The sequence below is a fragment of the Piliocolobus tephrosceles genome, chromosome 2 (genome assembly GCF_002776525.5).
Source record: "Piliocolobus tephrosceles isolate RC106 chromosome 2, ASM277652v3, whole genome shotgun sequence".
NCBI lineage: Eukaryota > Metazoa > Chordata > Mammalia > Primates > Cercopithecidae > Piliocolobus > Piliocolobus tephrosceles.
The window spans coordinates 77524258-77551246 of NC_045435.1; the positions used below are offsets into that span (position 1 = coordinate 77524258).

At 36.0% G+C, this 26989-nt stretch overlaps 1 protein-coding gene and 1 long non-coding RNA gene across 2 annotated transcripts in view; one reads left to right on the top strand and one right to left on the bottom strand.

The window, feature by feature from the left end:
- C2H3orf67 (chromosome 2 C3orf67 homolog) overlaps positions 1 to 26989 on the top strand; it is a 303609-nt gene that overhangs the window by 169491 nt on the left and 107129 nt on the right. Inside the window, exons 7-12 of the mRNA XM_023200633.2 lie at positions 668 to 835; positions 13889 to 14025; positions 14701 to 14863; positions 16247 to 16366; positions 17484 to 17606; positions 20287 to 20621. Coding sequence (XP_023056401.2) covers positions 668 to 835; positions 13889 to 14025; positions 14701 to 14863; positions 16247 to 16366; positions 17484 to 17606; positions 20287 to 20621 — 1046 coding nt within the window. The remainder of the gene's footprint in view (positions 1 to 667; positions 836 to 13888; positions 14026 to 14700; positions 14864 to 16246; positions 16367 to 17483; positions 17607 to 20286; positions 20622 to 26989) is intronic.
- Positions 1 to 26989, bottom strand: part of LOC111533995 — a 204425-nt gene that overhangs the window by 140649 nt on the left and 36787 nt on the right. The window lies entirely within an intron of this gene.

Genomic DNA, 26989 nt, shown 5'->3' on the forward strand with positions numbered 1-26989 from the left:
AATTCCTATTTGTCAATTAAAAAACAATTTTTAAAAAGAAAATTAAAATATCCATATAAATATATATGAATGAAATTAAAATACCATTGTAAGTGTAATAAGCTATTATTTTGAAAATATTAAAAGGTAAGATGTTAACAGAGGAAGCTGGGTAAAGGGTAATAGGAAGCTCTCTAAACTTTTTTTTAACTTTTCTAAAAGTCTAAAATTATTTCAAAATAAAAAGTTAAAAAATTAATTTACCCATATAACGGCTGTGGGTGCTTAAATTATTCAATATGTTTGTACTTACTGATCTCATGTAAATAAGCTGATGCACTCCCAGAAATCTTAAATGGTGCATACCTAATTAGTTTGCTCAAGTCACACCTCTAGTATTGAAAAGAAAGCGTGGAATATCTCCAATGCATGCTCTTATTTATTGTATAGTTTTCTGAACTTGCTCCATAGAGTGTAAGCTTTATCTCATTTAATCCTGTCTACCCTAGGAAGTAAGCAGTAAAATCATGCTCATTTTACAAATGGGAAAATCAGGGCTGAAAGGTTGAATAACTCATACAAAGTCATATGCTAAAATCTTTAATTTTAATTGGTTTCATTTATGTGATATGTCCATTTAGCAGAAATGGCTTACATTTTGAAAATGAATGTTTGTCTTTATTTCCAGCTGTCTGTGGTGTTCCCTTTTCAACAGATGAGCCTACAGATATTATACCACGAAGCTGTCAACTAATGACAGATGTTCCGCATGTCACACAGCTGCTAAACATGACTAAACTTCGACAAACTGAAATAAAATTTGGAGGCCATCATCCTCTAAGATCAGCAGAATCAGGTACACACCCAGGCACCTAAATTGAAAGTGTAATATGTCTGCATCTCCCCCGTAAAGTGTGACTTCCTCCAAAAAGGGCATTGCCCCTCATTCTTCTATATCCTTAGCACTTAACAGAGTATACTTGCCACATACCAGGCCAGGGGCTACAAACTCAGATTGCTAACAAGGCCAGGAGGATAACATAAATGAATAAAGTGGGCTGGTTGCCTGAGTATTTGACACATAGAAATATTTTCAACTTCAGCAGTGAGAGAAATGGTTATGGTATTAAGGGAAACAGTAACTTTAACAACTTGCAAATAATACATTAAATTGCAATTAACACTCAGCCCCTGTGAGGGAGTTAGTTGTAAGGAGTGTTGGGGACTGAAGCCAACTGGAAGCTCCCTCAGTCTGGAAGGGAGAGCCACAGTTCAGTTCTAGCTAGTGTTGCCTTTCAGAAAGCCAGGCCCACTCTCACCAGATCTCCCATTTTTCTCAAGAGGAACTGGATATGTGAATGTTTATGATAAATCTCCCAATTTTAAAACTGTCTAAAATATTTTGAAAACACTCCATGGGCCAAACAAAACATGTCAGGACTGCCAGTGTTCTACCTCTATGATAGACACCAGAGCTGTTGACCAAATGAATGAGTAGTACTTACAAATGAAGAAATTTAATATTGTCTAGGTGAGTGGTTCTCAACTACCTATGTATTAGAATCACCTCCTTACAGGTTAGAGATATTTTTAATGTCAAAAAAAATTTTTCTGATGTCTGTGTCCCAGGGATTCTGATTTAATTGGCCTAGGATGGACCACTGGATCACTTATCCCACAAAAGCTGTGTGGTTCAGGTGACACTCACAAACACTGAAGTATTTCAATGAAAGGTAAAATGATGGTGGCAATCACAGGACATGTATGGAGGAAGAAGTAGATCTTGAAAGTATCCAACCTATACTTATATAAATAAGTACTTATAATAAATAAATAGATGTGAGGTTGTTGGAAGTGTAAGATGGAGCAGAAGACTGAGCAAAGACAAAGAGACAGCACAATGGGTAGATAAGTTTACTCAGGGATTAATAAGAGGAAGGGCCTTAGTAAAAGCAGAGTGACTGTGTTGGAAGAATACGAGAGAAATGGGCTTCAATTTCCTAAGGTAGAGGAATGATAACTTCTGTTTTAGGAAGTTGAATTTAACAGCAGGATTCAAAGTGAAATTTTGAAATCAAGTGAGACCAGAAATTCAGGAGCACAACTAAGAAGTCTTTGTGGCAATCTAGGCTTAAAATGGCAGAGGCCCAGACTCACAGTAGCTTTGATAGTGGGAAACAATGGCCCTGAGAGCAACTGCCGCGAAAACTGGCAAGACTCAGTGATTCTCAGGTAATAGATGGGGATGAGAGAGTGGTCAAAGCTTGAAGGAGGTCAAGGAGAAACAAGAGAAAGGAGATAACCATGATATGAAACTTTCAAAAGTGAACTCATTTTCTGTACTTATTCCATGTTCATTTATTCTTGGGATATTTTCTATATGTCAATATTCATCAGTATAACTTGTCCTAAATTGTATATTCCCAGAGAATTGGGACTTATTTGGTAACCTTTTTGGTATAAATCCTGGCAGACTACTATGTATAAATAAGCAGTACGTTATTTAGCCCTTTATTATGACATTTCCAAACTTACAGAAAATTCGAGAGAATGTATGATGAACAATACCTGTGTACTCATCACCTGCTTACACAGTTACCAGCTTTAGGTAGGACTTTTTGATAGCAATGCAGGCACACACAATGGGAATTTGTATGCTTACTGTATATACTATATTTAGACAGAGAGAGACTGTATACAATCCATGGTCATTAAAGAGCCTTGAGAAAATATATACATAAAAGGATTAAAAAGATCTGACTATCCAGACAGCTACTGTAAACACTTTGGGTCACAATTCAATCTGAATGGAAGATGTACTACAGAATAAAATAAGTAGGAGTGTGTTCTATAACAAATGCTATTTTTGTATGTAATATGCTGTGATAACTTTCAATAATAAATGCTAAACTATAAACCATATCAGATAATTGTTTGCCATTGTAAATGCTATTTTTCTAGCTTAATGTTTTAAGAATTAATTATGTCTTTAAATGAAAGTGCGAGTCTATATCCAGATATTTTAAGTGTCTTTTTCGATTTAAAGTTGAAAGACACTTATAATGTGTGAAATTAAATGAGAATTTGAATAAATATTAATTGCATCACTAATTCAATGTTATAATTAAACACAAACTTTTTCATAGGCCATACTTGAACCCAACTGATGAAAGAGGATATTAATATATATTTTACAATTTCCGTAAATGGGCTCTCAGTGCATAATAGCAAACTTGGGTCATATATACAGAAATGAATAATTGTCATCTCATAGCACATTTCTTCTGCTCTGTGAATCCCAATTATATTTATATTCATTTGTAACCATAGGGTTTATGATTGTACTTCTTAAGTAAATCTCATTGCACATGTATGCCAGCTAAGATTACACAAACATAAATTGCACTTTGTGGTTCTCTTTCTGTAAATACTTTTCAATTGCTGATTTTGACATTTGTGAGCTTTGAAACTTAACATCAGTGAATATTGTAATAATTCTTGTTCTTGTGTAAGCCATTAGAAAGGTGTAGCTAATGAATAATGCCCAAGGACAGGCTTTTTAATCATGGGAAAGCCAAGAGATATTTCTTCATTTGAACTACTTGTTTTTGTGTCTTTCTAAAAAGTGGACTCCCCACAATGAGATTTGAATTGCATGAGAAAATGTGTTCTCTTTAATTAACTGTGGACTACTCATGTAAATTGTGATATTTTATTATAAATGCACATATTGAGAGATCCCAATGAAACCTCTAGAGAAAGAAGTATCTGTTTTCTGTAGGTGCTTTCTAGTGTTTTCACACAAGCTGAAAAGGAAACCTTAAAACTTCTGACTGTTTTGGAGTGCATTTTGTTGAATAGAATATAACTTGATCAAGAGCTTTTAATGAAACTAATAAAATAATTATGTTTCCAAAAACCACACATTCACACTATTCACTTTGTCAATTCCCAGTACACATTAACTAATACTGTTGCAGAAGACTGTGGAATCTGATGATCTTATTTTCATTAATGGGACCCCAGTTTAATTGAACCAGAGAACCAGATCTGGTTATTGAAGTTGAGCATTCAGCTGCTAGTGACAAGATGCAGTGGTCCACTAAGCACAAATCAAAACTAGTAATTTACTTTAAAATTACAAGGCAGTCTTCCCAAGTGCCCTCCTGTCCACAGCAGCCATCTTATTGGATTTTTACTCCTTTTTAAATGAGAAGACACGGACATCCCTAGCTCCTAGCACAATTGTAAATGAGTAAATTAATGCATCAAGCAAAAAAAAAAAAAAAAAAACCATGAAATAATCATCTAACTATTTTTGGCAACGGTGAAGTCCTTACTAAAAATTTTTCTGTTGGTTCCACACTATGAAAGCAAGATTCAAATTTTTAAAAGTCTACTGTGAAGTAGGAGAACCTAAAAGGAGGAGTTAGATTCTGACTTCAGAATAAATCAAGATACTCTTTAATTTCTTCTTTTCTAAACTCAGACTTTTGCTTAGCCTTGTCTTAGGATTGCTGGTTAAAGATATCTCACAATTTTTAGTTTCAATGTGTGATAATTCAAAATAAACTCAGTCATCTCTTATGTTTGAATCATATATCCTCTTTCCTTATCTTCAATAAAAGTGAAACATAACTAGTCACATTCTTTTGTCAAAAAAATTTTAAGTGTGAAATAATATCCATTGAATATGGATCTTATTGATCAATATCTGTGGAATCTGTTACAACAAAGATGACACAAGTCATTTATAGAGTGGATTTTAATTTTTCTGTAAAATTTCTGCCAAATATTGAAAAAATGTTAATAATATAAAGCATAATCTTAAATATTAAATTCATTTAATCAGTTTGACAATTGTGTTACTTTTGCAGGATTGACTCAAACCTATTTTTACATTTCTCCTTTAGATATTTATGACTACATTGCTTGTAATAACAAAAATCCAGAGACAAACTACTTGTGTACCGTAGGGAATTGACTCAATAACCGCACAATAAAATATCATGCAGCTATACAAAGAATGACCTGCTCTGCCTGTGATGGCCTGGAAAGGTCTCAAAGCTGCGTCAATCAGTGAAAAATAGAAACCAAGAATGTTGTTTCAGTATGATCTCACTGATAGAAATAAAAAAGATAGTTACCCACATATGATATATGCATAAAAGTTTTAAGGAAACTTGATAATTACCTTTGAGACAGGGACTAGTGGAGGCAGGGGCAGTGAGAAAAGACTTTTACTTCTAGTATCATACCCTTCTCTATTACAGAATTTTAATTTTCCAACTGTATTCATGATTGTTGTCAATGAGTAATTATGGGACATTTCTAGTTTCTTCTTTATACTTTTCTGTATTTTGAAAAATTCTAAGACTTGCTATAAAATTAAAATATATTTCTCTGTTTAATATCAATATTTTTAATTAAAATATGTAATAAGAAGGAAATTCAGAATTATTAACAAAGTAAAGTCTATGTATAGTTAAATATTAAACAACTTTTTAGTTTATGGCTTAATAGGGAAATATATAATATATGGTTATCTACACTATGTCAGTATAAATTTTGAGGTATTTTAATTGAACTGTGAATTTTCAGATACTTTTTCACTACTGGTGAACTTGAGGCTATAATAATCAATACCCTCCACCAACCCCCAAGACACCCTTTCTGTGACATCACCCAGTTTTTACTTTCAGCACAGCATTTATCGTTATCTGATATTTTCTTATTTACTTGATTGCTTCCTTCTTGCTGTCTCCCCCACTAAAATGTAAGCCTGAGAACTGCAGGGTCCTATTTATTGTTGTATTCCTAGCACCTAGCTGAATGCTTAGCACTTACCAGGAGCTCAGTAAATATTTGTTGATTAAGTGATTAAACGAATGAATGAAATAATAGCCAAATAATTTGAGCAGATTAGGGTATTTAGCAATAAATCATCATCATTATCATCAGAGCTACCATTTAGTAGTTGTTATTGTGTTCTAAGCACTGAACCCTTTACATAGTTTATACATTTAATCCTCTCTCACACCCTCTTATGTAGATACCATCATAATCACCCTTTTTGTGATTGACACATAATAATTGTACATATTTATGGTGTACAACATGATATTTCAATGCATTTACACACTGTGTAATGATCAAATCAGAGAAGTTAACATATCTATCATCTTAAGCATTTATTGTTTCTTGGTGATGAGAACATTCGAAACCTTTCTTCTAGCTGTTTTGAAATATACAATAGATTATTGTTAACTCTACTCAATAATCACCATTTTGTAGGTGAGGGAACTGAGGCTTGCAAAGATCAAGTAGTGAGCAGTGGGCCTAGGATTTGACCAGGCAGGCTGGTTTCAGAGGTGCATTTTTAACTGCTGACTCCCTTTAAGCAATTTCTCATGACCATAATAGCTTTAAGTATCATCATCCTTATAAATAAGCTGTGCTAGTTATTCAAAATGGAAAGTTTTCTTGAAATGATAAACTTGTTTCCCTAAAAAAAAAGCTTCTTTGCTCATTAAGAGTAAAGAAAAAAAGGAGGCTAATTCTGACTTTTTAATAAATTAAGAGTTTATGAAGAAAAGCAATATCCTGTGCTTTATTACTTTTTATCTTATCTAAATATCCTAACTTTACACACATGATATTTATACACTGTCTAAGGTCCTACTCCAGTTCAGAGGAGAAGGAGATCTAATTTTAGTTTTTAATATTATTTTATTACCTTTCAAAAAGTGTCTTAAACTTTTTATTAATGAGGTAAGGCTGAGTTCTGGTTTTAATTATTTGCAAAAGTTGAAGACATTTTAATTGCCTGGGGCCCTTCCTGCTGTAGTCATTTGCCTATTTGCTTTCCTTTTCATTGTGATTCCTGGGTTTACAGAATGGCAGTCCTCAACAGGTCTAAGAAAGTTTTCAATTAAAATACTTTGCATTGGGCATGCACTCTCAAATTAGCCACAGTTCCCCTACATTCTGCATGTGCCTGTTTGCCATGTGTGTGTTACCTGCCTGGCACTGAAGCCACTTCAGTTTGCCCTGCTCCCCTTTCCCTGCCCTCCCCGGTCCCCACAGCCCTATTTTTTCCCACTGAAAATGGATATTATGGTATTATGTTCTGTGTTGGATTCCTCATAAAGCCTTTTAGTCCTTATCACATGCACTTAATTATCATATTTGTGCAGTTTTGATACTTATCTATACAATCATTAATAAACCCAGTTTTTCAGATAGCAAAACATTTTTAGTTAGATAGCTTTACAAAATTGCATAGAAAATAAGTGGAAGAATTGGAAAATATGGAAAGAATCTGCTTCAGCGTCCTCCTGATCCACAGAGGGCATCATCATATGTAATTACACACACACACACACACACACACACACAGAGGCATTGGGGTGCTTGGCTTCTGAGCCCCTGCTGGAGCATGGACAGATCTCTAAACATTGCAAGCCTCAGTTTCTTCTTCTGTAGACATGGAATCATAATACTGCACAGGTGACTGGAAATTGCAGAGAGATTGAGCATGTATCCTGATATCCATCATCCTTTGAGTCTCAAGTTGAACGATATTTCTCTGACCCCAAAGACTAGATACGAAGCTCCTGTTAAACACACTTAGAACATTTCGGACTGTTCCTTCATAACTCTTATCACAGCTATAATCATATAGTTATTTATAAATTACTTACTTTAACATCCATCTGCCCCATTAGACTGTGAGCTCTTTGAAGGAGGTGACTGTGTCCACCTTACTCCCTGCCTTACACAGTACTAGGGCAATACATGCCCGACTAACTGCCTGGTTACTGCTCAAAGTGAGGCTAAAGCAAGAAATCAATGACTGTGAACAGACTTGGTAAACTGTTAAATACTGTTCATGATGGAAGGTGTTAATAGCATATTTACTAGCGATTAATAACATATTACTCCCTACTGGGCACAGCATTTAACATGTTACATGCATTGATTCATGTGCTATAACAAAAATATCATGACTTCAGTACTATGATTATCCCAATCTTATGGATGAAGAGGTGAGGCTTAGAAAGGTAAGTACCTTGTCTAAAATAATACTGCTGTACAAGATCAGCCTTTTTTTGTGTTTGTTATGTTCTTAATAACAATGCACATATACTACAATGAAAAGTAGTCCAATTCAAAGTCTGGACTTTTGGTACCAGCTTTAATTCTGATTTGATTGTTAGGTAATAGGTGTAAGTCTTGAGCATGACCCCTCAGTGATTAGAGATGAAAATTCAGCAGGTTTTTCTGGTTAAGCTTTGAAAACCGTGCAAATTTAAATGACTATAATAATTAGAACATTGTATCTTGAGACAAAAATGAATGTTTATTTTTCTAAAAGACAATTAGAGAGTAGACCCTCAGGTTTTACAATCTAACTACAAAGGCATGTACCCCTCAGTAAAATAGGAAAATAATTAGTGGTAACATCACTGACCTACACCAAGTTCATTTTCCGCAAACTCAAGGAAATGAAACGCCTAGAGCATGACTTTAATCTAATCTTGATTTTTAACCTTATATTATGCATATTGATATCAGCTCTTAAAAGAGTTCCTTTTAGAATTCAAAAGCACGCGTTTCTGCTTGTAGTTTTCTTTTATTAAGATTTTTCTCATTATGGAAACTTTGTCTCTTCTACTTTTTATTTTAGAAACCAAAGTTCTAAATTACTTTTCTTAGTAGGTGTTAATTAGGACCCGATTATGGTAGATGCATAGCACAATACATGTTTATAGAGATAATTGTGACAATTAATGTGATTATACACAGATTTATTAAAGTGAAGCAGGGTTTAAGAATTGGTGTGTTCATTATAATAACAAGTTTAACGACGTCTGTTAAAGAGATGCTAAATAGTGGAATATTGGTATACTTTGTTTTGTGAAAAATAAAGTGTACCAAATGTGCAAAATTTTAAAACATAAACGTTAATTTAAATATACTGTGGTAGATTCCTCTTTAAAGAAATTCTATGGTAGATAGGATTATGAAATATAGAATGTCTGTTTTCTCTGATTTGGGAATGATAGCATATCAGGTGTGGGTGTATCTTTAATAGACACTGGGTGTCCACTACTAAGCAAGAGATTCCTCTAAGAAATTTGAAGTATTTAGTTTTAATTTTGTTAATAACTATAAACTGGTTAATATGTTCATTTTGTCAAATTTTATTTGGAACTGTGTCAGTATGATTTCTAAAATACTCCCTTCCCACAAAAGTTACTTTTAATTATTAATTTTCCATAATTTGGTGAGATTTATCCATTATCTACAATAAGCTAAGCTGGGTTCGGCTGATGAAGGTACATACTGTGCCAAATTAATGGTCTTTCTACAAAAGAACTTACACTGATTGAGGGGAAACTTGCTTATAGCTAAAGAATATGAAAAAACATCAGGAAATTGTTCTTGTAAAATATTTGAACAGAAAAAATGGCCCTGAGCTGAACATTGAACTCCCAGGATTGGAAGAGGGAAGAAAGGCCACGTGCTGGTACAGAACTCCCTCCCAGGCCCACACCATGTCCCATAGAGCCCTTCATTACTCTCCACAGCCATTTTTCTCTAAGAAAATCAACGTTTGAGAACCAAATGAATAGTCTATAATTTGTTCTACTCAGTCACAAAAGGCACAAATATTGACTGTAATAGATTTTTCCAATTGGTCTGGAATGTGAGTGTCATTTCTTCCTATTGTCAATCGTGAGAGACTGTGTTGTTGACTCCAGTTGAATATAAATGGCTGGTTAAAAAAATTACATATGCACACATAGCCAAGTCTATTTGGTCACTAGGAAATTTCATGTGTAATCCAAATAGCATCTGATTGCAGTGCCATAGCACTGCTACTGTTGAGAGCATCATCATTTATGAGAACATCAATGTTTTGTTCATTGTTATCCCTTCTCTCTCATCCCTCACATCCTGGAGTTGCCCAGACCTGCCCAGACTTCCTTTTTGATGCATACATAAAACCTCCAGGTAGATTTCTCTTAAAATGAACTTCAAACCATAGTTAGACATATTTGAGTCATTTAATCCAACTTCCCTTCTGACTCATTTCATTTAATGAATCATTCATTTTGCTCAGCAAGGAACTATTATATGCCTATTCTGTGTCAAGCTCTGGGCTAGGTGCTGGCAGTTCAGGGTGACAAAAACAGGCCACTGAGTTTATATCTACTGAAGCACACATTAATTAGAGAATCCCATGGACATGTGTAAAAGTTCAATTCTGAGAAGTTCTATGAGGGAAAATTTATGAAAGAGCCTATATTGGAGGAACTTACCCTAATCAGAAAGGTCTGCAAAGACTTGTCTGAGGAAATGATATGTGAGCTGAGGTATAAAGGCCAAGAGGGAAAGGAAAAGCCTTCTCGCTATGAACAGCATACACAAACACTCTGGTAGGCAGGAAGAACTGAGAAGGCCCGTCTACCAAGAGAGCAAAAAATGAGAGGTGTAAGATAGACATGTCAGAACATGCAGGGTTTTGCGGGCAATGTTAAGAGCCTTCGTCTTACTCCTGAGAGCAGCAGGGAAGCCATTGAAGAACTTTAAATGAAGGAAAGGAGATGACTCAATTAGATTTATGTTTGTATAAAACCTCTCTGGCTGCATTTTGGAAGAGGGATGGCATGGGGCACGAGAGTGGACACAGTAAGTCACGTGAGAGGCTTTGTCATCATCCAGGAGGAGGAGGATGGTTTGCTTGGATGTCAGTGCTGGTGGAGGAGATGGAAGGAAGTGGACATGGATTGGATATGGAGAGATCAGGGGAAGGTGTCAAGCATGACACCTAGGTTCTGACTTTTCAAACCAAATGGATTGTGGTACCATTCATTAGACCATGTTTCCAGTTTGAAGTGCCTTTCAGACACTGAAGAGGAGCTGGTAAAGAAGCTACTGGATATAAGGAGTGGAGCTCAGAAGAGAGGACGAGGCTAAGAGATATAAATTAGGGAGTCACCTGATATCTGAATCTGCCTTACAGCATCCAGAATAGCTATCCAGACTTCCTTTAAGTCTCAAGTTGAACGATATTTCTCTGACCCCAAAGACTAGATACAAAGCTCCTGTTAAACACACTTAGAACCTTTCGGACAGTTCCTTCATAACTCTTATCACAGCTATAATCATATAGTTGTGTATAAATTACTTGCTTTAACATCCATCTGCCCCGTTAGACTGCCTGCCTGACAGCATCCGGAATAGCTATCCAGACTTCTGCTTCAACACCTACCTGACAACATCTAGAACAGCTATCCAGACTTCTGCTTCAACACCTGCCTAAATGCATCCAGAATAGCTAGCCAGACTTCTACTTGCACACCTGCCTGACAGCATCCAGCATAACTATCCAGACTTCTGCTTCAACACCTGCTTGAAAACATCCAGAACAGCTATCCAGACTTCTGCTTGAACACCTGCCCGACAGCATCTGGCACAGCTATCCAGACTTCTGCTTGAGCACCTACCTGACAGCATCCAGAGTAGCTATCCAGACTTCTTCTTGAGCACCTGCCTGACAGCATCCCGTACAGCTATCCGGACTTCTGCTTGTACACCTGCCTGACAGCATCTAGCATAGCTATCCAGACTTCCGTTTGAGCACCCACTTTACGCCATTCAGCATAACTATCCAGACTTCTGCTTGAGCACCTGCCTTAGAGCATCCAGAATAGCTATCCAGAATTCTGCTCGAATGCCTTCAAAATGACAGAAAATTTATCACCTCAACAACCAGACATGTTTAGAGAAAGATGACCCTTGTGTTGGACTAAAAGCTTCCTGGAGTAAATTCTTCTCGTTAGTTCTGATTCTGCCCTTTAGACAAATGGAATTTCTCTCCTACCTAATAGGGCTTCCAGAATTTCAAGAAAAATAACATGGTTTATACTTCCTCACCACTTCAACATCTACTTCATGTCTCCTGTTCAGCAAAAAATTGTTCCAGTTTACTTCAGCGATCTAGCCCCTGCCTATATCTTCAGATTTATCTATTATAAACACAAAAACAGACCCAAAACAGACCCATGCATACACACACTACTTCCACTCAGACCTAAATATCTAGATCTTGCTGAGTATTGTATATTTTCACAAACCCATGTGTCTTTTTTTAACACTTATGCATAGGAGTGGTTTTTAATCCCCCCACATGTAAAATTATAGCTGTACAGCAGAGGCTAATGAGACCAACTAGCTAGCTAGAGGAATTTTTGCAGGGAGTAGGTCAGACAGGATGTGTCCAGTAGCTTATATATGTCCAGGACTGGTGGGCAAATGTGGACTTACTTGGGACCATTATTGTAATGTTCAAGTTGGTCCTTTCTTACAGGTGGGTCACAGCAGAAAGCTTTCTAGGTAATGGGCAGTGTTTTGAGTTAAAGGCCATCACCCTCACCTGCCCTGTTAGTCAGAGGAGGCTAATTGCAGTCACAAAGAACCCCTCACTTGTAGTCCAATCAGGAGTTCCTTGGGAAGCCTTTTATGTGGTCATTCAGGGACCTGCATCTAGTGGCTTCCCTGGAGCCCTTAAAGTCCTCTACAAGATCTTCTGCATCTTGTCAGGAGGCGAGGGAATAGAGAGCATGGGGGATTCTACTGGGAGTTTTGGGGGCCAGGAAATGGCTGAAACTTCTCACAGTTCATTAGCCAGAATTCAGTCCCATGGGGCCGGGTGCGGTGGCTCACGCCTGTAATCCCACCACTTTAGGAAGCCAAGGCAGGTGGATCACTTGAGGTCAAGAGTTCGAGACCAGCCTGGCCAACAGGGTGAAACCCCATCCTACTAAAAATATAAAAATTAGCTGGGCATGGTGGCGTGTGCCTGTAGTCCCAGCTACTCAGGAGGCTGAGGCATGAGAATTGCTTGAACCCAGGGGGTGGTGGTTGCAGTGAGCCAAGAACATGCCACTGCACTCCAGCCTGTGTGACAGAGCAAGATTCTGTCTCAAAAAAAAAAAAAAATGGAATTCAGTCATGCGGCCCATATAACTGCAGGGAATGCTCAGAAACGTAATTTAGCTGTGTGTGCAGAAAGGAAAGCAGCAGGATTTGGTGAGCACACCTGCCCTATCCTGAAGGTGACACTGTTTTGCTCTCTTTCTCCCTAAAACCTTCAGGGATTCCTTGTTGCCTACCAAATTTAGAATAGGTTCTTCACGTTTTAAGGCTCTTTTCAGTATGACCCTAGCCTCTCCTTCCAGCTAAACCAGCCACTTCCTGACTCCCATGTACACCCTGCCCTTCCCTTCTTCCATGCCTTTACTCTCTGGTACTTTCTTCTGCCTAGGGCATCCTACATCTCTTATTCTTGAAATTGTATCCGTCATTCAGGGTCCATGAAGAGGTCACGTATTCTTCATTCCCACTGGTCTGCCTTACGTTGGTGACCTGTTTACTGGTCTTGTCCCCTTCTCCAGTCTCCATTTTGTGTCACGGACAGCCTCTAGGAAATGCCTGAGAGAGTACTCAGTTAAATATTTGTTAGGTTGAGTTGAATAATTTTATTTAAATTATTTCCTTAAAGAGAAAATAAGATGTATTTTTAAGTAGCTTTTCCCTTTTTTTTTTTTTTTTTTTTAAGAAAAACTTTTTGGTAGTGGTTCTAAAATGATGGTGAGTATAAAAATTACTTGGGGGAACTTATTAAAAGTACTGTGATACCGCCAAGATTCTAATTCTATACATCTTGTATCTCTGATGTTGGGCCCTAGTATCTGTGCTTTTAATAAGTGCTGAGGAGGGAGGGGAGGGGGGGATTTGGATCCTATGGCACCTGGACTGGAGTTTCAGAAAGATTGCAGTGTGATGTTTGTCATTACACCCATTAATGGACTATTATTACCTTCTTTTAACAAAACAGATCAGTTCATTAACAGAGGAACAGGTAGTACACGGAACAGTAAAAATCAAGATGTTTGTCATATCGCCTTTGGATCCAAAGTTCTTGGGCCACCTCCACTCTCTGGCAGAAGGAGTAACATGAGGATATCCAGCGAGGTAGGAGCAAGGTTTGGAGAGCTTATCTAAGCGCAAGTGACCTAGTAAGGGAAGAGTGTCTTTCCTTTGTAGAGGGAGGGAGGGAGAGACAGACAGACAGACAGACACTACATGCCAAAAGCAGAAGGCTTGAATAAATTTGGAACAGAAATTCTGGATTTTAAAAGACTTCAAAGTGTTTCCTTTTTGTCATGTCAACATAATTAACATTTTCGAGTATTCTTTTCATTAAATATGTTCCCAAAATTTAAAGGCAAATATAAGTGAGCACATTTTGCCGTCTCTTTCAGAGGAGTTGGATCATAACCAGACACCTTACGATGAACAGATTCTCAAATGTTACGTTTTTTATTTTTAATTTCCTCCAAATTTCTGACATACGCAGTGATTTTTAATTTGACTTCTACCTACTGAAGATGGAGTGTAGCAAATAGGCAAATTTTAATTTATGTGTCTAGGAGACTTGCATGTCTTCTATTTTATCTCATTATTTTCCTCCTTCCATTTCTAATTTCCTATAATAATTTCCCTTTCCCTCACATCTTAACCTCTTTTCCTCTAGTTTTTTTCTCACTCTTCATTGGTCCAAATATTATGTTTTCTATATAGCTTCTACAGAAAAGAAATGTAGTTGCTGTATTTTAAAATTAGCAGATTAATTCCTTATCTTTACAGACAGTGAGATCCATTGGGTCCAAAAATAACCGATCATGCCAGCCGTCCACTGTAGAGAACCATGTTAATGGTACAGAAATGTCAGCCTTGCTGATATCTGAGTCTGAGGAGCAAGGAAATAAAGAAAATATTCACCACATAAAGCAGACTGTACCTGTTCATGGTAAGAAAGAATCATGCATAAAGATTGATAGCTAGTGAAAATAGTGAGAAATGTTCTTGTTAAGATAAATCAGCAGTTATATTCAAGTCTAGATCTTAAGTCTAGAGAATTGTCATTTAACAATGAAAAGGGTGGTGGATTTTGAAATGTATTTGAAATTCTTATATTAGCTTCTGAAATCTATCATTCTGTTTTCTCCATTATTTCAAATTGCTATAATACCCTGTGTTTTATTTTATGATAACTGATGCAGAAATAAAACAGCATTCCATTATCACTATATTTTGGAAATGCCATGTGCATTTTAAGTGTTCTTAGCTTGATATTATCTTTTAATTAATCTCTTCCATTTGTAAGGTACTCTTTCTTTTCTCTCACTAATAAAACAAAAATAAAATAAACCCTGTAAGTGAAAAAGGATTTTTGTCCCATTTTACAGAGATTTAAAGTCAAACAAAGAGGTAAAGTGATTTGCAGTTTGTAACCTTTAAAAGAATTTAGACCAGAACCCAAGACTTAGAATTCCCTGTCACTTTTTCTACCCTTACTGATCTGACTTTAGTGAGAGTTGAAAAGGGAGGACATTTAAGTTCATTTTATATTATTTACAAATTAACGATCACTGTCACAGAAAATTTCCCTCGTGGAGTATAAAACTGAGATAAGAAAATGGATAAATAGATATCCAGTCCTAGCTGCCTGTCAGTGAGTCCTTGATTGAGTTTCTTAAACGCTGTGAACCTCAGTTTTCTCCTCTGTAAAATGGGAATGGCATTACTACTGGCACTAATACTAATAATAAATAACAGGTGCCTCAAAGGGTCATTGTGAGGATTCAGGGGAAAAACCAGTTAAGTGCATAATATTGCACCAAGAAATTAAGCATTCAGGTAATATTAAATGCTGCTATGATGATTATTATTGCAAAATTAAATAATGCTTAAAAATTCTTCTTCAGCTTGACCTCAGTTCTCCAGAGCTCTTTTGGAAGCTGCTCTCTAAGCTCTTGTTGAAAGTATAGTTATCTACGCTTCCTCTTTTAAAGGAAGAAGTAATTTTTCTGTGTTGGCTGTCAATTTCATTTTTTAATGTTTTTAAATTCACCATGTTGTATGATTAACATTAGTCAAATTACTTTAGCCCTCTATAAGGTTATATTACCTGAATAAAGTATACTGGTAATTTTGAAAGCCTCATTAGATCCCCATATTGGAATAGGAATAAATGCCTATGTTCTATGAAGTTGTATTTTTGATGTATCTTCACGTTATGTCAAAATTATACATGAATATTCTCATTATAGCAATAATTATATTTACTGAGTTACTTCAAGCCATATAGCACTTTCTGTTCTGGCTTTTGTTCTTTGATATGAAAATGTAGCAGCCAATCTACATATTACGCATCCACATCCCCCTCAAGAACCATCAGCAGATAAGAATAGTAACAGAAGAAGATTACGGTTAAAAAGTACCAGCAGAGAAAGGACAGAGACACCCAGCGGTATGGCACTATTTCAATCCTATCTTATATCTGTGTATTATTCAGGGCAATGGAATCTCTCTCTGCAGGTTGTAAATTTCAAAGAATTATGAACCAATCCATTTAAAATATAAATGTCTGTTCTACAAGGATTATGGAAATCAAATTTTCTGCAAAAGAATTGCTCTAGAGCCCTAATGGAGATTTGCTGGATTAAATAGACGGTACCACAGAAATAAAGGAATTCCTGTTTTTACTCTCAAAGACTGAATAAACTTAAATTATTGCTTTTGAAAAAAAAAAATGGCCCAAATGTGATACAAGTTCCCACTAGCAGACTTTACTAAAATGGAACTTTATTATAATTTTTATGTTTCATTTGTGTCTTTTTAAATTGGGCTCTTTTCAGATTGTTGTTTATATTTGCTGTCTCTCTCTTTGGATTCTTCACCATATGTTAAAAGTTAAACTCTTTGCAACTGGTAAAGCATTAGACAAATATGTGGCCATTATAGTTATTCCCTTAAATATTGGATTTGAGGCATGTATATATAGATTAGTATACACATATATCAGTCTATCCTGAATCCCACCCAGTGTATCATGTACACATCTGTTAGCATAATTTCTCAAAAATGTAAGATTCCAGGGTTGGCTGAAATTTAGCCTGCTAGGTTTCATGCTTTTTATAAAAGAGTAGATAGAAAAATTAATTTTGCAATAATGACTTTAGATCTATTTTCTTAACATGCTGATAAAAAAAAGCTTGGCCAAAAAGAGTCCCATTTAGTAAGAATTATAATTTAAAGAAAACTCACTTCATGTGGAACCCAAGGAAAATAATATAAGATCCTTTAAACATTTTATGGGTTTTGGCATTCTTTTTATCACATATTGTAAAACTTAAATCTAAAATATCCCTGTAAAAGTATCAAAGAATTTTAAGGTGAACCTCTATAAAAATGCAACTTAAAACAGTCTACTGGGAAAAAAAAACTGCATGTAATTCATATTGTTACCTCTAATTTGCTTTTAAATGATCAAATAGTAAAGTATACCAAAGTAAACCATTCTTCTGAAATTACTTTTTATAAATTTCAAAAAAAGTAATAGATGGAAAATATTTATCTCAATAAAGGCAACTCTTCAGGAAATAATAGGAATGAAGATAAAGCAGCAGTTGTCCTCACCACTGTGTCCCAACAAGAAGCAGAGCTGTTGAACTCCAGCACTCTAGGACCCCAGTCTCCTGATCAATCAGGTTAGCATCTTTATTACACCATATCTGTTAATAATGAATAAAATGTAAATATGGCAAGTATTTCAAATCCCGTCATTTTGAAAAGTGGTGATGCAGCCAGTTTGCTAAAATGTGTAAGTTTGTGTAAATCTCCTTATTTAACCTCAATTTTATGTCAAACTTTAATGGATGAAAGAGTATTTTTTTATTTTCAAGTTTTAATGCACTGGTCATCCTGTTCAGAATGAAAGTTTAAAACTGATGTTTTCCCATGACACTCACCCTCCCCAAAGATGATCAATTGTTGCATTTCTCCAGTCCTCTTTACAATGGAGATGGTTTGAGCTGAGAGCATTGAGCCCATCAACATATCTTGCCTAGCAGGTGTGTGCTACTTTTACAAAGGCAAATTGTTTTTGAGCAAGGGAAAAAAGAAAATAAATGAAAATTGTTTGTAGTTTGTCAGTCTTATTTATGCAATGTTGAAACCTTCATTAAAATGTTAGGTGCAATTAGTGTCTCTAGCATAAATCTGACTGTGTGGAAAAACTAATTAGATGTTTAGGTGATCATTCTTGCATTTATCTTGTTTGCTGCAATATTGTGATTACACAGTAATTTACATATTTTTCTAAGAAAACACACCAAATTATTCATTACAATTGATATGGAAATACTTGAGGTAAAACTGCAAATTCCATAAAAAGCATGTGGCAATGAGATAATTAGAGTTAGTTTGGTATAAAACACTCCTTTTACTTTGACTTTTTGACAGTTGATAACATGTTAGGCAATAGGTCATACAAATTAAGTGCATAATGAAGATTCTTGGTATCTTTTCCTCTGTTTTCTTCACATATCCATATACATAATGCAACCTATTGACTTTTGTAACCTTTTTCAGCATGTATAAAGCACCTAATTTGCTTACAAAGCACCTGCCATGTACCCAGCACCATGCAAAAGGGTTTGCTGTCCAAAATAGGGAAGCCCAGTGAATTCGTTCAGTTCACTGGCCCAAAGCTACAGTGACTCAGGACCATATGCCCCTGCAGCCCTCTGTGAAGGTGGTCAGAAGAACTAAACTCAGCCTGCCACTGGCCATATGCCTACAGACTCATGTCCCTCAATATATGAAAGCTTTGTCCCTAGTAGATTTTCTCTAAGTATACATTGATCACCCTTTTTACAGGCAAGTTATGTTATGTAATGGTAGCTGTAAGTTAACAAACAGATAAAGGCAATTGTGTTTTATTTGTACCATCAAAGTTATTTTTATTAAAGATTTTTGTGGGTTCTTTTGCTTTTGGTTTTGCATTGTAGGCTTTAGAGTTACAAATCTTAGATCTCTCGTGGTTACTTTTATTGTGATCATAAATATAATACGATTCAAGAATCAGGGGTAAAATTACCATGTCTACATTGTGATTCTGCAAGATTTTACCAATGAAATAAGCTGAAAAAAAAAAAGCAAATTTCAAGAAAAATAGACAGCATTGAGAACATGCTCAACTTTTTCCTACTGTCAATCCAAAGAAGAAAGCATGCTTTCAATGATATCATTATAAAGATCTGTCCTTTTCAATTCATCAGGATCATAGAGCTATAAACTCTATCTCAGTGTGGTATAAAAGATTATAGTCTTTAAAAGTTTTTGATAAAATATATATTTCCCTGTAGTGTACAGTATTTTAAAGAAAACAATAATGTGCTAAAAGGTTTTTATATCAAAATATTGTCTCTTATAAACTTAAACATAAAGGCCTTTTTCACCCAGCAGAATCCACTGCTCGGATTAGCAAATATTTCTGTGAATTTACTATTACTTGAAAAGTCTACTTGGTTTAGTCTGTGAATTGTCCTGTTTGAATCAGTAGAATAGAGAGGAAATGACTGCCAACCTTGTCATGGTTTCCTCTCCTCCATGATTTGTAATCTGAATAAAGACCAGATGTTTTTTTAAAGAAGCTGGTTAAGTCCTCTGTCCTCCTGCAGTTAAAAGGCGATATTAGTAACTCGATCCCTTAAATTTGGAAGACTTTGCCCCTCTGGAATGTCAAATTAATAAGGTTGTCTTATAAAGAACTTGCTGCAAGACAGGTGATAATTATTTCAGACTTACAAATTTCCTGGTCAGTGTTTCAACTCAAATGGAGAGGAAATGCAAATGAGTTGCCCGTAGCTATAGGCACTGATGTATGGGTTGAATGTTTAGCAGGTTACAAGATGGTCAATAAATTGCCTTACTTGGCTTTTGCATTATTTGGTAAATCTGTTTCAACAACAAGAAATTTTAGCCTAACTACCTGCCTAAAATAACACTTTTGGCCAGGCGCGGTGGCTCATGCCTGTAATCCCAGCACTTTGGGAGGCCAAGGCAGGCAGGTCACGATGTCAGGAGTTCGAGACCAGCCTGACCAACATAGTGAAACCCCATCTCTACTAAAAATACAAAAATTAGCCTGGCATGATGGCATGCACCTGTAATCGCACCTGCTCAGGAGGCTGAGGCAGGAGAATCACCTGAACTCGGGAGGTAGAGGTTGCAGTGAGCTGAGATTGCGCAACTGTACTGCAGCCTGAGTGACAGAGCAAGACTCCGTCTCAAAAACAAAACATAAAAATAAATACATTTTAAAAAACTATGTTTTTTTTTTTATGGAGCGCTGCTCTAATTTTTGTCATCTTTTCCAACTGTCAGATGAGTGGATCTTTCCTGAAAATGCTGATCACATTTCATATCTGGCATCCAGCAGACAGTCTCTACTTATGGATGATGACTCCTGCCACCCGTCACACCTGTGGCTGGAAGCCAGCAAGGAGAGCGAACATGACCAGCAGGCAGAGGAATTCCAGAGTGTTCCAAAGGACATTTTCACTTTTTCATCAAGACCACGATCAGCACCTCATGGAAAGACTCAGACTATGTCCCCAGAGGAGCTCTCATTTATTTTGGATCTAAAAGAGGATAACAGTGTGACAAGCAGAGACACCCAATCAGAGGATGATTTTTACGGCGGCGACAGCAGTGAAGAGGTACACTGCTTGATAAGTGAAGTAGTCTTGAAGCACAGTTGTTTCCTTAGCTCCAATAAGCACTAAAACAAGTTGAAATGAAAGAGGGAAAATCAACTGCTATTTATAAAAATGCAACAGATTGCCATGTCAGTCAACAGTTGAATCAGGTTGTTATGGTAACTTTAAACTACTGTCTTTTTTTTTTTTTAATTAACAGTCAGCCAATTTCATTTTTAATTATAGAAACCAGTTTTGGGTTTCTTTCTGTTTTTTCATTTTAATCTTTGAATCACAGAATGAGAAATGATATGCAGTTTAGTGCTATGATAGCAAGACCAGTAAAACACTGAGAACATACTGTTCTAGATCTCTGGGGAAATTGTGTTGCAGTTGCTAAGCATTCTAAATTGATGGTTTTCTGGCTTCCTTACTCCCCTGCCATCTTTTCACCTTAGACCTATTAGGACTCATTATTTTCCATATGGTCCCAGAATTTGAAGAGTTGCGCCAATTCAAGTTTAGATAATGAATCATGGATTAGTGCTAGGACTTGCCTTACAGGAGGTTTTCTGTTTGCAATTATTTAGAATACAAATATATCCTATAAATTAGTAAATTCATAAAAAGTTTTAAAATGTATCAAATCAAACTGAATATAGTTTGGAAATACTTGTTTAAAACCTAATTCATTGATAACTTTTTCCCCATATGAAGTGCATTTATTCGTGGAATTTCTTCAGTGTTATTTTTAATGATGGTCATTCATACTTTCTGGAAAAATTTATTCTAAAAGCAGAATACAATCAACTTTAGGGTTAGTGAAAATGTACAAAGCTTTTCTATATAGAAATTGTAGAAATAACTAGAAAACATTTTTATATGTGCCCACAAAATATTTTTATAACCGTAACTGATTAAGAATCCTTTTTGGACAGTGAGGCACCGATTAAGTCCATAGCACCAACCTTCAGAGGCAGTTGAGAATATAATGGGATTGTGTAAGCAGTAATTATGGGTTTTTTCAACTTTTAATGAGTTTGTCCAGCAAAGTGCATAGAGGATCCTCTTTTCACAATATTCTTACTTCTAAGTGTGATTAAACAATTAGTCATACCAAACATAACTTACTGCAAATCCTTTTATACATAAATAGTACATGTGATGCTAGCATTTTAAGTGTTGCTGCTGGACACATTTGTTCCTTTCACCTTTAATAATGTGAAGTTATAAAAACATGGACATTTGTCTTCACCACCTAATAGTGTCCTCATCCCAGCTGATAATCCTTCCATGGTCTAACTTGACTAATTAATTCAGTTCATTTTATGAATAGAATAGGCTCATCCCCTTCCCACATGCACAGCACCATCTTTCTTACTAACTCAAAAGCATTACTGTAATAGTGGACATTTCATGGCAGGTGGGAAATGGTAGTTCTCTGGAAAACTATGAGGGAAGTATTATGGGTAACCTACCCTTTTAATATACCACATGAAGGACTTACCTCTTCTATCTATAGGAAGGCTAAGCCTTTAGAAGAAAAAACAGTAGAGCTTCATGGGAAAATGAAGAATACCAGCTCTGAATATTTTAATTTGATATCACTTAATGCTTTCTTTTGCTGTAGCTACTCTGCCTCTGGCATCCTTCAACGTTTATTATGCAGATGTGTATTTATTACCAGCTACATAAAATTGAAAACAAATTTATCATGCATTACCCAAGCTTTCACTGGCAGGGCTGTCTGGTCACCCCTATGCCATGCCCACCAAGGTGACCAGTAGCATATGGCTAGAGTCTGTGGTGAGACCATCTCATTGCCAATACTGGCACTCGCCAGCCTTTAGTCAAAGCCTACTAAGAGTGGCAGCTGGAGAGAGGGGAGATGCTTGCCACATTATCAAGCTTTGGGGTTTGCTGGTACAAAGACTAACAAGATACAAGCTAAGATACAAAAATAGGACCAACAAAAATGCTAGGCTATATTTAAACAAGTTTTAGCATGTGTAATGATACCTTCTTAACAAAATAGGGTTTTTCCTTCTTTTGTACTTTTGGTAATTTCTTTTCCTGTAGGATAGCTTCTCCTATTTATTAATTGTATAAATCAATGGGAAATTAGGCTACATATTTACAATGTTTATTTACATATAGTCTTTGAAGAAAAATCAGTTTAGTTAATTAAGACATTCCTACTATTAATTGCATTATTTTTTAATGTTATATCCTTATCTTTGCATAATTATACTTCAGGAAAACATAATGTCAGGTTGTAAATAATGGTGGACAAGTGAATAACAATTATATTATTATGCTTGAAGTTTATAACATGTAATTAAAAGACTTTATTTGATGTTAGGCCATTGAGGATTTTTAAAGGAAAATTAGATGTATTCAGTAACATATAAACTAGACAAAATCAAATCGTATTATTAGGATAGAAGACAAGTACACATACAATAGTAAAAGCTAATTAAAATTAGCTTTCAGCAATACATTTTCTTTATAATTGAAGTTGCTAATCATTAATTCACATTTGAGATCTTAGTGTTGGAGCCTCAAAAGTATGAATTTTTTGCATATAACCTTACCTTACTCTTTGCTTTTTCATATATTTTATTCCATAGGCAGCCATATATACTAATACTTCTGGTACTCAATTAATTTTGAAGTTCTTATTTGGAAAATGTACTTCAGAAACAATATTTCCTAGTGAGCTATTAAATCAAGACTACCACGTAAAATGAATTTTTTAGGAAAGCTATTAAAATAGAGTGCCTTTCATATTATTGCAACATCTGAAAGAAACAAAAGCATGCAACTGTTATTGTCTCTATTTTGTATTTTATGTTATTATTCCCATCATGGCTTCTAGTGTATACACCTGGTTTTGCAGCTTGAAATCATTAGCCTTATATTAATATTTTATTATTCCCTTAATTCAAGTTTTCACCTAGAAATACTACCATTTTTTCCCCTGAATTCTGGTTGTGTATCACATATTGAAGCAGATGTTCGCAAGGCCAAGTAATTTGTCTTGTATAACAGTCCAAATTGGAATATTTGGACCCCCGAAATTATTCATATTTGGATATGAATTATGTGGACTGACTACCTGTAGTGTTCAGATTAGCCAGAAGGCTTTTGTATCTTCTCTCTTCTAACGCTATGGAAGCCTGCAAAGCATACAGACAACAGGTTAAATTGACTGTTTTCATCCACCCTCCCAATTTTCTTGTTGTCATTACTTTCAAGAGTTTTTTTTAGCAGTCAGTAGTTAAGCTATTTCATTTTATATACTTTTTGTTACCAAATATTTCTGGATTATACTATAAAACACTCACCCCTACATGCTTGAGTAATGATTTTTTTTTTTTTTTTCCGAGATGGAGTGTCACCCTGTAGCCAGGCTAGAGTGCAGTGGCGCAATCTCTGCTCATTGCAACCTCCAACTCCCTGGTTCAAGCATTTCTCCTGCTTCAGCCTCTTGAGTAGCTGGTATTACAGGCATGCACCACCACGCCTGGCTAATTTTTGTATTTTTCGTAGAGACGGGGTTTCACCATGTTGGCCAGGATGGTCTCAATCTCCTGACCTTGTGATCTGCCTGCCTCAGCCTCCCAACGTGCTAGGATTATAGGCATGAGCCATCACGTCTGGCCAAGTAATGATTTTTAATTGCTTTCTCACGCACACTCATGTACACACATGGAAAGGAATATTTAGTCCACAGTGGTCTTCTTATATTTCTATGTAGTCTTTAGATACTTTTACATTTTAGTTTATGTGTTGGGAAAAAATGAAAAGACTCTATTTTGAATATATTGCCTTCCATTTTTATTCCTATGTATTATGAATTAGAACATAACATACTGTGTATACCTACCAGGCAAATTAATACTTACTCTGTATGAATAATCTTTTTAGGCTGTTCACATCTACATGTCTTTGTTATTATCTGTTGAAGCTCTTCTCTGAAAAGGTCACAGGTCTCTTGGTCCTTGTGACTTGACTTTGCATTGTTACAGGCAGTTGAAGAAGGTTACAAAATGCTTGTCTAAGCGGACCTAATAGACATCTACAGAGCTCTCCACCCCAAATCAACAGAATATACATTCTTCTCAGCACCACATCACACTTATTCCAAAATTGACCACATAGTTGGAAGTAAAGCACTCCTCAGCAAATGAACAAGAACAGAAATTATAACAAACTGTCTCTCAGACCACACTGCAATCAAACTAGAACTCAGGACTAAGAAACTCAGTCAAAACCGCTCAACTACATGGAAACTGAACAACCTGCTCCTGAATGATTACTGGGTACATAACAAAATGAAGGCAGAAATAAAGATGTTCTTTGAAACCAAAGAGAACAAAGATACAATATACCAGAATCTCTGGGACACATTTAAAGCAGTGTGTAGAGGGAAATTTATAGCACTAAATGCCCACAAGAGAAAGCTGGAAAGATCTAAAATTGACACTCTAACATCACAATTAAAAGAACTAGAGAAGCAAGAGCAAACACATTCAAAAGCTAGCAGAAGGCAAGAAATAACTAAGATCAGAGCAGAACTGAAGGAGATAGAGGCACAAAAAAACCCTCCAAAAAAATCGATGAATCCAGGAGTTGGTTTTTTGAAAAGATCAACAAAATTGATAGACCACTAGCAAGACTAATAAAGAAGAAAAGAGAGAAGAATCAAATAGATGCAATAAAAAATGATAAAGGGGACATCACCACCGACCCCACAGAAATACAAACTACCATCAGAGAATACTATAAACACCTCTACGCAAATAAACTAGAAAACCTAGAAGATATGGATAATTTCCTGCACACTTACACTCTTCCAAGACTAAACCAGGAATAAGTTGAATCCCTGAATAGACCAATAGCAGGCTCTGAAATTGAGGCAACAATTAATAGCTTACCAATCAAAAAAAGTCCAGGACCAGATGGATTCACAGCTGAATTCTACCAGAGGTACAAGGAGGAGCTGGTACCATTCCTTCTGAAACTATTCCAACCAATAGAAAAAGAGGGAATCCTCCCTAACTCATTTTATGAGGCCAACCTCCTGATACCAAAGCCTGGCAGACACAACAAAAAAAGAGAATTTTAGACCAATATTGCTGATGAACATCAGTGCAAAAATCCTCAAAAAATACTGGGAAGCCGAATCCAGCAGCACATCAAAAAGCCTATCCACCATGATCAAGTGGGTTTCATCCCTGGGATGCAAGGCTGGTTCAACATACACAAATCAATAAACGTAATCCAGCATATAAACAGAAGCAAAGACAAGATCCACATGATTATCTCAATAGATGCAGAAAAGGCTTTTGACAAAATTCAACAGCCCTTCATGCTAAAAACGCTCAATAAATTCAGTATTGATGGAACGTACCTCAAAATAATAAGAGCTATTTATGATAAACCCACAGCCAATATCATACTGAATGGGCAAAAACTGGAAGCATTCCCTTTGAAAACTGGCACAAGACAGGGATGCCCTCTCTCACCACTCCTATTCAACATAGTGTTGGAAGTTTTGCCTAGGGCAATCAGGCAAGAGAAACAAATCAAGGGTATTCAGTTAGGAAAAGAAGAAGTCAAATTGTCCCTGTTTGCAGATGACATGATTGTATATTTAGAAAACCCCATCATCTCAGCCCAAAATCTCCTTAAGCTGATAAGCAACTTCAGAAAAGTCTCAGGATACAAAATCAATGTGCAAACATCACAAGCATTCTTATACAACAGTAACAGACAAACAGAGAGCCATGCACAATAGCTTCAAAAAGAATAAAATACCTAGGAATCCAACTTACAAGGGATGTAAAGGATCTCTTCAAGGAGAACTACAAACCACTGCTCAGTGAAATAAAAGAGGACACAAACAAATGGAAGAACATACCATGCTCATGTATAGGAAGAATCAATATTGTGAAAATGGCCATACTGCCCAAGGTAATTTATAGATTCCATGCCATCCCCATTAAGCTACCAATGAGTTTCTTCACAGAATTGGAAAAAACTACTTTAAAGTTCATATGGAACCAAAAAAGACCCCACATTGCCAAGACAATCCTAAGCCAAAAGAACAAAGCTGGAGGCATCACACAACCTGACTTCAAACTATACTACAAGGCTACAGTAACCAAAACAGCATGGTACTGGTACCAAAACACATATATAGACCACTGGAACAGAACAGAGCCCTCAGAAATAATGCCACACATCTGCAGCCATCTAATCTTTGATAAACCTGACAAAAACAAGAAATGGGGAAAGGATTCCCTATTTAATAAATGGTGCTGGGAAAATTGGCTAGCCATAAGTAGAAAGCTGAAACTGGATCCTTTCCTTACTCCTTATAC